The sequence below is a fragment of the Zonotrichia leucophrys genome, chromosome 9 (assembly GCF_028769735.1).
Source record: "Zonotrichia leucophrys gambelii isolate GWCS_2022_RI chromosome 9, RI_Zleu_2.0, whole genome shotgun sequence".
Taxonomy (NCBI): domain Eukaryota; kingdom Metazoa; phylum Chordata; class Aves; order Passeriformes; family Passerellidae; genus Zonotrichia; species Zonotrichia leucophrys.
The window spans coordinates 21,269,424-21,282,682 of NC_088179.1; the positions used below are offsets into that span (position 1 = coordinate 21,269,424).

Below are 13,259 nucleotides of genomic sequence, written 5' to 3' on the forward strand. Positions count from 1 at the left end.
CAGTGGCCAGTGGAGCCCACACTGCTCCTGCTGAGCTTCTCTCCCAGTTTGCCTCAACTCCAGGCTTGGACTCACACTCTGTCCCCACCAGGGCCCAGTGGGCCTCAGTGGCCACCAGCACCTCACAGTTACGTGTAGCCATCATCACTTTTGGCAGCAATTAAACCACGTAATGAGAATTTGGAGGAAGTCAGGTTCCTGCTGTTTGTAGCACTGTAGTGATGACTGAGGCTGAACCCGTGTGAACACAAAGGAGGGCAGTGCATCTCTGTTTCTCAACTGAGGGTGGAGAAAGGAGATTTCTCCACAGCAGTTGTCAAAGCAAAGCTCTGCCAGCCCTGGAGCACAGCAAAAAACAACTTAGTGTTGGAACCCAGGAAATTCCTCTGGCTGTCCTGGAGGACTCCAGACCCTGCCAAGGGTCTCAGAGGCCTTGGCACAGAGCCCAAGACCCCTGTGCCTTTGACCCATGGGAAAAAAAAAATTACTAACCTTTATATGAAGAATTACAAGTCAAGAGAGTTTAAGTAGAATAATAGTAGACAATAGTTTGTCACAAGGTGAAAAATAGATTTTTATAGTTTTTAGAATGGGGGTTCAAGAAGCAGGATGGAAGACCTAAGCATGTCCAGTCTTTCTCCTTCTTCTTCTTGGCCTGCATCTTCTGCTGTGATGGTGGCACTTCTAAATTAGTTTAAACTAGAAACTCACTGTCTAACATAAGTGATAAGTATTGAGAAGTTATAGTAAATAATAAACATGTAGTTTTTAGTATAAAAAGGTAACACCACCCCAAAAACAGGCAGTGTACCTCAACCCGATCTGCCAGACAGACCTGCAGCGGGTCGGGGAAAGAATGTTATAGGTAAGAAATAATAAACAACCTTGAGAATGAGAACAAAAAAGTTCCAATTCCTTCTTCAACAGCCAGGCTGGGAAAAAGAAGCTTGTACATATCTCAGAGTCACTCTGACCAGCAGAAATTCTGAGAATTTGGGGGCCCTTTTGACTCTTTTTTTCTTTGCTGTTTCAGTCACAAACTCTGCTCCCCTCTCTTGCAGGGCTGCCAGCGCGGGATGGAGACGCAGCCGCAGCCCTGAGCGGAGCTGCTGCCCCCGTCTGTGCCCAGCCGTGCCCAGCCCAGCGCCATGAGCGGGTTCCTGTCACGGCTGGACCCGCGGCGGGTGCCCTGGGGGGCGGCAGGCCATGCCCTGCGCGCCCGCGTCCTGCGCACCAAGCCCGTGGAGTCCATGCTGGAGGGCACGGGCACCGCGGCCGCCCAGGGCGCCCGGCTGGCCAAGGTGCTCACCACGCTGGACCTCATCTCCCTGGGCGTGGGGAGCTGCGTGGGCACCGGCATGTACGTGGTGTCCGGCCTGGTGGCCAAGGAGATGGCGGGGCCCGGCGTCATCGTGTCCTTCATCATCGCTGCCGTCGCGTCCATCTTGTCAGGTGGGTTTTTGGGAATTCTGCCATGTCCTGCGTCCTCTCCCTTCCTCTCCCTACTCAGCACCATAAGCTACAAGGAGGTAGCAGCCTCCCCATCCACTCAAAACTATTTCCCACAGGTGTCACGCAGCTCATGGGGTGTGCTGCCCTTCCTTGCCCAAATATCAGACCAAACCTTGTACTGGGAGCCAGCAGCCAAGCACAATTATCCTGAGCAGCTGCCAATGGCTTCTACAAGAATGGAGCCTGCAGGCAATCATTTTAAGATATTTGTGAGTTTTGCAGAGTGTGTTCTAGGCCAAGAGTGTGGTCAAGCCACAGGACTGGAGCAAGAGTTTGTAGGAAACTCTGTTCCAACAGGAAGGATGTCAGTGGCTTGGGCAGTACCAGGGCCAGCTTCTTTTGTTGACATGTCTAACAGTTAAAAAATTCTTCAATTAGTTCTGGAGTTGATTTCATTGGCTCCCATTCATGCAGGATCAGTCTTTGAATTTCCAAACAAAAAAAAACCAAAACAACAACCAAATGTGCAGGGAGAGAGAAATTATGTACTTTAGTGACAACATAGTGAACTCTATCTCCTCTGTAGGAACCCAGCTGAGCATATGGCTCGAGCTGCAGTTTCTCCATGAAGCCAGTACTGCTGGCATTTGTCCTTTCCAGATCAGTGCTAACACGATGATGTGATGTTCCTGCCCTCTCTGCTCAGAGGACTTTGCATGCTGTGTCAGTCTGGTATCCAGCTTTTTTCTGTGGGTTGGATAAAGAGACCTGAGCAAATGGCAAAGGGCTTTGATAGACGACAGGAAGAGACAACACAGCAAAGTGACCCAGATCAGCTTTTCAAAACTTTGGATTTTTGTCATGAGAGGTGGAAGCACATTATGGTCTTTCCCAGAGTTTGCAGTCCTCCTCCATGGAGATCCCACCAAAGTGAGGGGGAGTTTAAACCCCTGATGTCCCTGGAGAGGCACAACCCTGGCAGAGCCCAGGGATAATCCTCAGGCTCCCTCCAAAGCCCACAACAAGAGCTGAGAGCTTGCACTGAGATCCAATGCTTATTTTTGTGCCCAACACAACAAATGAACAAAAACTCTTGTTTTTTATCCAAGGCAGTAGATAGCATCAGTGTCTCTCCTTCCCAGCTGCAAAGGTTTTATTGGCAGTGATGCAAACCAAGAGCAAATGGAGTTTGGGTGGGTCTCTGCTAACACAAACACCCTGTCCTCCAAAAGGGGTTTTTCACCCCAGACATGAGCCTTGCCCCGCAGCAGGAGCTCCTCCCGCCTTCGCCCACAGGAGCCCGCGCCGCTTTCATCTCCCCTTGCTTTTGTAGCCCCAGGACAGTGTTTTGTGAGGGATGCAGTGTTTGGATAGTCTCCTTGGCTGCTTCCTCACTTCATCGTTAGCGCTGCTGTTGTTTGGAACAGCAACACTTTTTTGGCAAGTAAAACCAAGTAAGAATTCAGGAGCTGAACGGGCTGTTAGACCCCTTGGGGATGTGATTTCAGCTTTCCCATTTGGTCACGCCTGGTGTGCCAGGCGCTGAGTTTGGGCATGTGTGCATGAACAGATTTTAAGGAACTTTTTCTTTGTCCATCACAGATCACTAAGTCAAACCCCACTACTTGCAGAAGTGAGCCCACAAGGGTTTTGGATTTAAAAAAAAATCAAAAAACAGACAAACCAAAACCATCCAGGGACACAGCCATAGGGAAGCCCTGCGATAGGGAAACCTCTTTGCACTGTTAAGCCTGGTTTCAGAAAGGGACTTTTCTAATTTCATCTACTCAACAAATTCCACTTATGCCTTCCATAGTTTTAAGCAACACATGCCCCATCAGGGTACCTACAAACACACTATAATTGATTAAACTGATAAATCAATCTCCTGTTCTCTCAGTAGAAGGACTTTCATTCATCTCTCAAGTAGAAATGCTTGCCCAGTTTCCCTCCACAAATCCTCCAGTGCTCTTCAGGCTCCTGCCATCAGCTGTGACTGCCAGCATTCCCCACTTGCACCCCTGTTTATCCAAAACCCCTCCTTAGCAGAAATCAGCAGTTTGCATCTCACCCAAGTCCATCACTCTCCCCACAGTCTTTCCCACCAGCCGTTTAGTAACCTCTCCTAAAGCAATAACCTGCTTTGGAGCTCAGTGCCGCACTCTTACCTGAGAGTGGAGCAGGAACAGGATCAGCAGCAGCCAGGATGGAGCAGGGCAGAGCTGAGCATGTGCCTCAGGTGCTGCTGGCTGCAGGATGAGGGCTGGGCTGAGGGCCTGCAGCTGCCAGGGTGGAGCTGGAGAGATGGGAGTCCTTACTCTATGGGAGCTTTCCTTATGGAGCTGCCTTTTATACATCAGCACATGGTGATCATGGAATGCAACAGGCTCAGTGGCTTGATGAAAATAATATGCCTTCCTCAATAAGTTGGCTGCTCTTGGTTGATGGAAGATGGTCCCTCTGGATTTCTTGTATGGTAGCATGGATTATTTGGAGTTACCTCCAGAGCAGCTGAAAGGCCCCTCTCAGAAGTTATTTTTTCCCCTGAATCATCCATGCCAGTGCCCTGTGGGAAGTCTCATGGTTCCTGTGCAGCCTTGTGCCAAGTATCAGTGGCAGGGTCAGCACCCACATCACGGCCACCACCATGTCAGCCCACCAAAAGCACCAGTTCTCATGCCACCAGTTGTGCTGCCCAGTGGCTGCTCTGTGGATGGGATCTTGGAAGGACCAAGGCCACTCAGCTGTGTTTATGTCCTGCTGAACAATGTCAGTGACTGTGTAATTACACAAGTGTAATGACTGTCACACCAACTGCACAAGGGTAGCAGACATTCCAGGAAAAGAAATGATCCTCTGTAGAATGCTTGTTCTTTCAAAAAAAAAATACTGTGTTGTCTTGTTTTCTTCAGAAATTGCAAACACTCTTGATTGAGGGGAAGAAATCTGTCTCCAAATTAAACAGTTGTGACAGGGAGGATGTACCCAACCTCTCTCTGCAGTTCCAGAGCTGGGCTGGCTGTGCAGGAGCACTGGGACAGCTGCATTCCTCTGCATACAGGGGAACAAAGTGCTGAATGGCTTGAACTGCCAAAGAGTAACTGAGTAACACAGTTTTATTGTGCAGTTAGATTGCAAAAATAATAATAATAATAATAATTTAAAAATATTAATAATAACAACAATAATAGTAATAATACCGTGTGAATGCAGCAGACATTAGTATATGTTATATATATGTTTGTGTGTAATACATGCTGACACCTAATGCTGATACTCTCAACTTACTGCTGTACCCAACCCCTAGTGAAAAACAGCTCTTCTATTTTGGGATCCAAGTAGAATAATCAAAAACTCCAACATTTTATACATATTCATTTCTTTGCTTTAGCATTATCGTTGTGTGTCGATAACCATCCTCTTCAATCATTATCTTGTCGTTGGCCAAAATGAGAGTTGCCTAAAGAAAGAGTGTATATGTATGTATTTTTAAGGCCATCAAAGAGAGACACTAGATACTTGTCTTCGTCAGAGCACCAGTTTCATAAATCATTCAGGCCTGCAGTTATCTGTGAACGCCGTACCTTTGCCGAGTGCATGCATTTTTCATCAGCTTTGAATAATGACTGTCGGTAGGGCTGGATGGATGATGGAAACCTCTTGTGGCTCCTGTTGGGCTGCTTTACAGAAATCAAGTTTTGAAGAGTCCCATTGCAAAGCAACCCACATTCAAGTTAAGCAGTGAATGGAATATAAAAATCCTCCAGAAGCAGGAAAACAAGCACCACCAAATTCAGCTTAAGAGATTCAACAACTCTGTGTTTGTACAGTGTTAAAACAGCACTTAAGGAAGAGCAGCCACCTCATAACATTTTTATAAATTATTCATTTCCCTCTCTGTACTAAACTGATTGCAAATTTGAAGCAATTATTATCTTCTAAATGGAGAATATTGGTTGATAGAGAGCTCAATAATTACTATGTGTTTACTCAATGGTAGTAACAGCCTTAACCAATTCACCCATATGAACTTTACTGGGGTCTTTGGGGCAGGGGCCTAATCAGTGTTAAACATGCAGGACCCTTTCAGCACTTGTCCTGAATAATATTTGGAGAATTTGAGACTAAGTACATCCTTTCATTAAAAAAAAAAAAAGCTAATGGTTGTTTTAATACATCAATGTGTCAGGGTCAGGTTTTTATTAAAAATTATCTTGACATAGTAAGCACACAAAGAGTTCAAAAAGTATTGAAGTCTGATGAATCCTCCTCCCAAATGTTTACAGTTAAATACTTTTTGCTTTTCTTTTCTTCTTCTGCACAGTTAGTTTTGCAAATATTCTTTAGAAGATTTAAATATAATATTTTTTAAGTGTTAAAATAAGTTATGTTCTCTGTGTAAGACATCTTCAAACTCCTCTTGCCTGGGTATGAACAAAAGCAAGGATGATCAGGACAGTGCTCATGCCTGGATCTGCAGAAATAATGCAGGAGGAGTGTTTGGAGATTGGAAGTTTGGGGCAGGGAGAGGTGTAGCCTTCTGTGGCATCTTCCTCTGGGATGAGACTGTGGAGCACTGGTCCAGGATCCCATGTAAACATCTCGCTGGTTTGAACTGTGTCTTCTCAAAAAGAAAAGCCCAGAAATATTTCCTAGTGGAAAATATTTCTTAGTGGAAAAATTTCTGGTTTTCGAGAAGCCCAGAAATATTTCCTAGTGGAAATACTTCTGGTTTTTAAGCCAAGAAACAGGGGAAGGAAGGTCACCATGCAATGTCTCTATGCTCCTGACATTGACTGCAGTCCTGACACCTCATAGCACCTCTGTGAAGGTGGCACCCTGGCAGTTTTACTTTTTCCATTTCCCAACCTCTTTTTCCTTACACCTCTTCCTCTTTTTCCAACCAGGCGTTTGCTACGCTGAGTTTGGCGTGCGCGTCCCCAAGACCACGGGCTCTGCCTACACCTACAGCTATGTGACTGTGGGGGAGTTTGTGGCGTTCTTCATCGGCTGGAACCTGATCCTGGAGTACCTGATCGGGACAGCTGCAGGTGCCAGTGCCCTCAGCAGCATGTTTGACTCGCTGGCCAACCACACCATCAGCCGCTGGATGATCAGCAGCGTCGGCACGCTCAACGGCCTGGGTGCGTCCTGCTGGGCACAGACACCTCCATCAGTTCGGGCAGGAAAAGTAATTGGGAGCTCATCAGGAGTCAGACATGGATATTAGGCTTCATTCATTATTTACTGTCTGGCTGGCTCTGGTATTTTGCCTCAGCAGCCTGGCGCGCAGGCGGGATTGGAGGGGATGGGATATGGGATATTTTGAGCCCCTTTGGGATGAGCTGGCATTTAGAATGCATGCACAGAAATAGTCGAATGTTAGAGGGTAGGGGCAGCACAGAAACCCTTCACCCAGTGCAAACACTCTGCTTGGTCCCCTTGAGGCACACACAGAATTTTGTTAGAGAGCACAAGCTGGTGTCAGCTGTACTGCTGGAGACTGGGGGCTGTGGTGGTCCTGTATGACCAGCAGCTCCAGCAACAGCCCATGAATCCTACCAGTAAGCAAACCAGCCAGCTGTCCTGTACCTGTGTCATGAAAACTTCATGGCTGATTGATTTTTAATGAGTACTTGGCAGATACATGTTATGCAAATTGGGACACGGTCATTGGTCTGCTGCTCTCTCAAAAGTCCGAACAGTGTCTTGAGACATCAAGATTTATCACCTTAATTAAACAACTTTAGCTAGTGGAGACATGGGCCTCTGGAGACCACTTTTGCAATGAGACTAAAGAGTTCTGCAAAACTTCAAGGTCTGAAAAGTGTTTAAAACTCCCCCACAGTGATTCTGGATATTCTGTGGTTGGAGAGTAGCACATCTCTTTTCTCTCACCTAGGGAAAGGAGAAGAGTCGTACCCTGACCTTCTTGCTCTGGTCATTGCTGTCATTGTCACCATCATTGTGGCCATGGGGGTGAAGAACTCGGTGGGACTGAACAACGTGCTCAATGTCATTAACTTGGCAGTTTGGGTCTTCATCATGATTGCTGGTCTGTTCTACATCAAAAGTGACAACTGGGCTGAAGGGCAATTCCTGCCGTTCGGATGGCCAGGGGTAAGTCTGGGAGCACAGAGGGACACACAGCACCTGAGTGCTGCCACACACTCAGCCTGGCTCATGGTGTACACACCCCAATTCTGCTGCACCTTCCAGATCCCAGCCCTGCTAAATCCACCTGTGCTTTGGCCAGGGATCTTCAAATCCCAGGAGTGCCGGCTTGGATCCAGACCGGCTCTTTCCACCAAACCCAAAGAGTACCACAATGCTTCATTTCCTAACTCCTCTTAGCATAAATCCAGAACTTTTCCAAAATGTCCTTCTGCAGACTCAAACTCCGCATGGGAGTATCCCCAAGGCAATGCCACTAATTGCCAGGCAATGGAGCAAAATGCTGTGGCTATCTAAGACAGGGAGCTCCAGAGAGCTGGCTCAGCCTCTGCGGAGCGGGGAGATACTTTTGTTGGCTGGTTTTCAACAACAATGTTCTCAAGCATTTGTTTTGAGCACTTCATAATGCCACCTGCCAGCACTTATTTTATGGATGTTCCCTCAAAGCTTACTGAGAATTTGGACATATTTGGCTTTTTTAGCTTGCTTGCACTGGTTTTTATCCAAGGATGAACAGAGACTGAAAATATCTCAGCTGGCCTAAACCCAAGATAATTTCTCAGATTTACACTGCTCAACTCCATTGGGGTTTTGTGCAGAAAAATAAGCAAGAAAGTAAAGTAAACCACGAATCTTGATTATTGAAAGGGTCCCAAACCTGCATATAGTCCCTGCACCTTCATCCAGTAAATCAATGCCTCTTTGCCAGAGAACAAGTGCGGAGATGAGCTCTCAGGCTCACTTGAGAACAGAGGTCGTATTTACCTTTGGGTTGTGCTTGGGTTGTTATACTATATAATAGGAGTGAAAAAGAGAAAATGGAAAATATCTGTTTTGCTCCAATTCAATGCACCAAATATCTCTTGGAGAAAAAAAAAAAAAGTAGTTTAAAAAGATAGATGCATACCCAAAACACAAAAAACCTCAGTAGGTTGGTCTCATCCTTTTCAGCTGGCTCATTGTCTCACAAGTTGTTTGTAAAAGTAAATCCACCACCAAGCACAAGTGTGAGATCCCCAGCAGTGTAGGGCATATTTAAAAAGGATAATTACAGACAGTCCCTGAAAGAGCTGAGTTTTACTTTGTGCAGTATTTCCTGACAGCTGAGATGACAGAGGTGTGATGGACAGGTGGTACCCAGCAAGCTGCAAGGGTTTCACAGCTCCAGATCAGCCAGGCTGTCTTCACCCTGCTCCAATGTTCCTTTCCTATAAATGTCCTCGCTAATATTGTATATTTTTAAAAATCACATTAAAAAAAAATAACCAAACAGTACAAATAATTCCTCATCCAAGTGCTCCAGTGTGTGCTCCTAACCTGTCTGCAGCTTCCAAGCAAAACAGAGGTTGTTTGGGAAGCGGCTCACATCTGACGGCTGCTGCTCTCTCCTGCTTCCTCTGCAAGCGGATCTTGCTGCCACATGAGACATCTTGCTAAGGCAGAACGTGTAAACATGTTCCAGATCCCTACTCATAAAAATGGATTTGGGGTGGAGGATTGTTAAAGCAAACCTGAAATTGGTTGACTGTCTCCTCTGACAGTGGCAGGATCTCCCAGCGTTTTCAGGCACTGCAGGTTTGTGGGGTGAGCTGCAGATGCCTCCACGGCTGAGGGCACAGGTTGAAATTATTTCCCCAGTTCAGATCAGTGGGTTAGGGGTGCTCCCAGGGTCAGTCCCCAGAGCTACACCCCCTGACCTGTGGCCACTCACCCTTTAGCTCAGACAAGGCACAACAGCGCTGCTCTGGTTTTGCTCAGCTCTCTCTCCCTGGCTGGGTGCCAGCCTCCCTCCTGGCACCCAGATGTTTGATCCTCCCCACAGGTGCTCAAGGGGGCTGCAACCTGTTTCTATGCCTTCATTGGCTTCGACATCATTGCTACTACAGGAGAGGAGGCCAAGAATCCCAACACCTCTATCCCCTATGCCATCACAGCCTCGCTCGTCACATGCCTGACAGCTTATGTGTCTGTAAGTATTCCCTGCACAGGTGTGAATGTGCATAAATATGTATGGATGCATGTAAATATATATATATGTACCATGTGAGTCCTTCTGGGCACCTGCCCAGTGCCTGCCAAGGCTCCTCTCTGTTTGTCCCCAGGCTCCTGTCACCTGACAAGACCCCTCTGCCAGCTGCAGGGACAAGGTGGCAGGCAGGTTTTTTTTGTCCCCATCCACAGCTATTTTTGCACCCAGGAGAGAAGCAAAGAAGGAGCAGCAGCACTGCAGCATCCTTTCTCCGTGGTTCTGGGAAAAGCAGCACTGCCTCTGCTGGAGATATGGGAGAGGATCCAAGTGAGGGGAAGGATAGGCAGGGATGGCTGTGTGAGATTGCACTGCTCTGCACCCCAATAAGAGCATGCCTGTGCTCAGAGATTTTCCTTGCAAAAGAGCAAAAATTAGTTATGAAGAAGAAAAAAACCACTGTTTTGATCATTTCAAAGAAACTCACCTACTACCTCTCCTTCATGGGAGTGGGCTTCTCATGAAAACAAATTCTTTGACTCAAATAGGGCCAGAGTTTTTCTCCAAGCAATGCAGTCTGGATTTAGGGTCTGCCCCAGCATTATTTCCCACACAGGAATGCAGCCAAAGTGAGTGTTACTAACCCTGCCAGACCCATGGGTCTCCCCAGTTCCACTTGATTCCTGCATCACCCCTGAACTGAGGTTCAAGCATCCCCTTCTTGCCTTTGGGTAGCAGAGACTAAGACTCCACAGTTTTCTGGATTAACTCCCTACAGCAAAGTGCAAACAGACCAAATTCCAGTGTTTTACATCCCCTCCACCCTGAGAATCCCCAGCACCCCCAGTGCTGATGCTGACAGCCCTGTCCTGCTCCTCTTGCCTTGCCAGGTGAGCATGATCCTCACGCTGATGGTGCCCTATGATGCCATCGACACCGAGTCCCCACTGATGGAAATGTTCGTGGTCCACGGCTTCTATGCAGCCAAATTCATCGTTGCCATCGGGTCCGTGGCTGGCCTCACTGTCAGCTTGCTGGGCTCCCTCTTCCCAATGCCCAGAGTCATTTATGCCATGGCTGGAGATGGGCTGCTCTTCAGGTCAGTCATACCCGTGCTGGCATTTATTTCTGGCCTCTTGGGATCTGAGGGGAAATTGTTCTGGAGGATTTGGGGATCCCATCCTGTCACTACAGGGAGCAATGGGCATGCACAGACACAGTGGGTACAGAATGGGGTTCAAGCCAAAGCAATACCCTGGGGGAAAAATATCAGGAGCAGTCTATCCTACAGTTTCTCATTTGGTGCTGTTACCTAGAGATTCTGATTCTGTGGGGATGAGTGTTTAATTCAAGAGCTAATTGCAAAGGAGAGCAGTTTATATGGATAAAATCTGGGAAGTATCTGAGTGCTCGTTGCAGAGCTGGTCAGACCTAGATCTAACTCCAAATTCAACTTCAGCAGCGTTGCCAGTCCCCACTCAGAATCAAAGTTCCAAAAAGCAACAAGACCTGAAGGGATCCCTGAGACTGTCCCCTGCAACGAGGGAAGGGTTATTGCAGCCTCTATGATTTTAACTTCCTGTGACTCTTCTGTGCTCCAGGTTTTTGTCCCATGTCAGCTCTTACACAGAAACCCCTATCGTGGCTTGTATCGTGTCCGGGTTCCTGGCAGCTCTGCTCTCCTTGCTGGTCAGCCTGAGGGACCTGATTGAGATGATGTCCATTGGCACCCTGCTTGCCTACACGCTGGTGTCCGTCTGCGTCCTGCTCCTCCGCTACCAGCCCGAGAGCGACATCGACGGCTTCGTCAAATTCCTCTCCGAGGAACACACCAAGAAGAAGGAGGGCATCCTGGCAGACTGTGAGAAGGAAGCTTGCTCTCCTGGCAGCGAAGGAGAGGAGTTCTCTGGCCCACCAACCAACACGTGTGGGGCAAAAAATCTGCCGTCGCTGGGAGACAACGAGATGCTAATTGGGAAATCCGATAAATCCGCCTACAACGTGAATCACCCCAACTACGGCACCGTGGACATGACCACGGGGATAGAGGCAGATGAGTCTGAGAACATCTATCTCATCAAGCTGAAGAAGCTGATCGGCCCTCGGTACTACACAATGAGGATCCACCTCGGGCTGCCGGGCAAAATGGATCGCCCGACGGCGGCCACCGGCCACACCGTCACCACCTGTGTGCTCCTGCTCTTTGTCCTCATGTTCATCTTCTGCTCCTTCATCATTTTTGGGTCAGACTACATCTCTGAGCAGAGCTGGTGGGCTGTGCTCCTGGTGGTGCTGATGGTCCTGCTCATCGCTGTGCTGGTGTTTGTGATCTTGCAGCAGCCAGAAAACCCCAAGAAGCTGCCCTACATGGCCCCGTGTCTGCCCTTCGTGCCTGCCTTCGCCATGCTGGTCAATATCTATCTCATGCTGAAGCTCTCCACTGTCACGTGGATCCGATTTGCCGTCTGGTGTTTTGTGGGTGAGTCCCAGGTTCATTTATTTTAATTTTTTCACTGACAATCTTTTGGAAGGGTGTTAATAATGACAACTTCCCTAATCAGAGTGCATAGGCTGGAAATACCCAGTCCTTCTCGTCTGCCCCTTGCCATCCTGAAGTTTTTAGAAATCTCATTTTATCCAGCCCCTGAACCACAGATAAATGGAAAATTACACCTCCAGAAAACATCAGATTCATGGAAGAGAATGACTCCATGCAAAGGTGACTATTTTGATGGCTTTTTTGATGCAAAGTAGGCGGGTTCTGGAAATTGCCTCACAGGCAGGTTTTGTACAGAAATCAGTTTGATTTGTTGCTCTGTCACCCACTTGAGCTTTTCAGCAGCCCACACCAGTATTTCAGCACTGCTTTTCCAAAGTCCAGGGCTTCTCAATCCTAGAAGCCCTTGGAAAGTCATATCTGTAGACTATATCTCCTTTTAGCTCAAGCTCTTAGCTTCTGGGTAGGGGCATCTTAGGACTCACAGTCTGTCGTGGATTCTTTTTTTCCCCAAATTTAGGCTTTCTGACACATAACCAGCAGTCTAGCATATCCACAGTGCTTTACTTTGCAACCCACTAAGTCCACAAACCCAAGAGAATAAAGCAGATATCATAGCTCCTCCAAGCTGAGCCATTGGGCAGGGGCTGTCATCTGCATTTTTGGGCCAGAGAAGACATAGTCAGTGCTGTTTTGGGCCTTTAGGTCAATAGGTGAAGCTGCAAATCCAGGGAAAATACTTCCATCTGGAAGAAAAGATGACTCCAAAGCATCAATTTAATCTGGTGTGATTAAGCACTTTCCTCTGTGGGTACAACTAACACCTCTTGAGCTGCCAGCAACGAGTAAATTAAACCTCTGCATTAGGTGTGATGAGCTCGAACAGCCCATCCATGGCTGTTGGGGGTGGGACATCCCATTGGTTTTTCTGGCACAGATGTGAAGTCCTGATATAACCTCACATCAGTCCTCCGTGGCTAATCCATGTCATGTGGAGTCTGGATTTCTTGGTGAGGATGTCTGGGGTAGGTTAATCCCATGATCCACCAGAAATCAGATCTCTGGCTGTATTTGCTGCCAGTGAAAGCATTTGTGCATGAAGGTGAAATCAGGTAGGGCTAGCAGGGCTAGTGAGTAGCTGGGGTCCAACCCTCTCTCTCTTGCCCACCC

General features: G+C 47.6%; 1 protein-coding gene across 2 annotated transcripts in view; it reads left to right on the forward strand.

The window, feature by feature from the left end:
* The window catches only part of SLC7A14 (solute carrier family 7 member 14), a 30,054-nt gene that overhangs the window by 12,878 nt on the left and 3,917 nt on the right, over positions 1 to 13,259 (forward strand). For both annotated transcript variants that reach the window (XM_064721272.1, XM_064721273.1), the window contains exons 2-7: positions 1,062 to 1,452; positions 6,360 to 6,596; positions 7,355 to 7,572; positions 9,449 to 9,595; positions 10,483 to 10,691; positions 11,194 to 12,071. In XM_064721272.1, coding sequence (XP_064577342.1) covers positions 1,149 to 1,452; positions 6,360 to 6,596; positions 7,355 to 7,572; positions 9,449 to 9,595; positions 10,483 to 10,691; positions 11,194 to 12,071 — 1,993 coding nt within the window. In that variant the 5' untranslated portion in view covers positions 1,062 to 1,148. The remainder of the gene's footprint in view (positions 1 to 1,061; positions 1,453 to 6,359; positions 6,597 to 7,354; positions 7,573 to 9,448; positions 9,596 to 10,482; positions 10,692 to 11,193; positions 12,072 to 13,259) is intronic.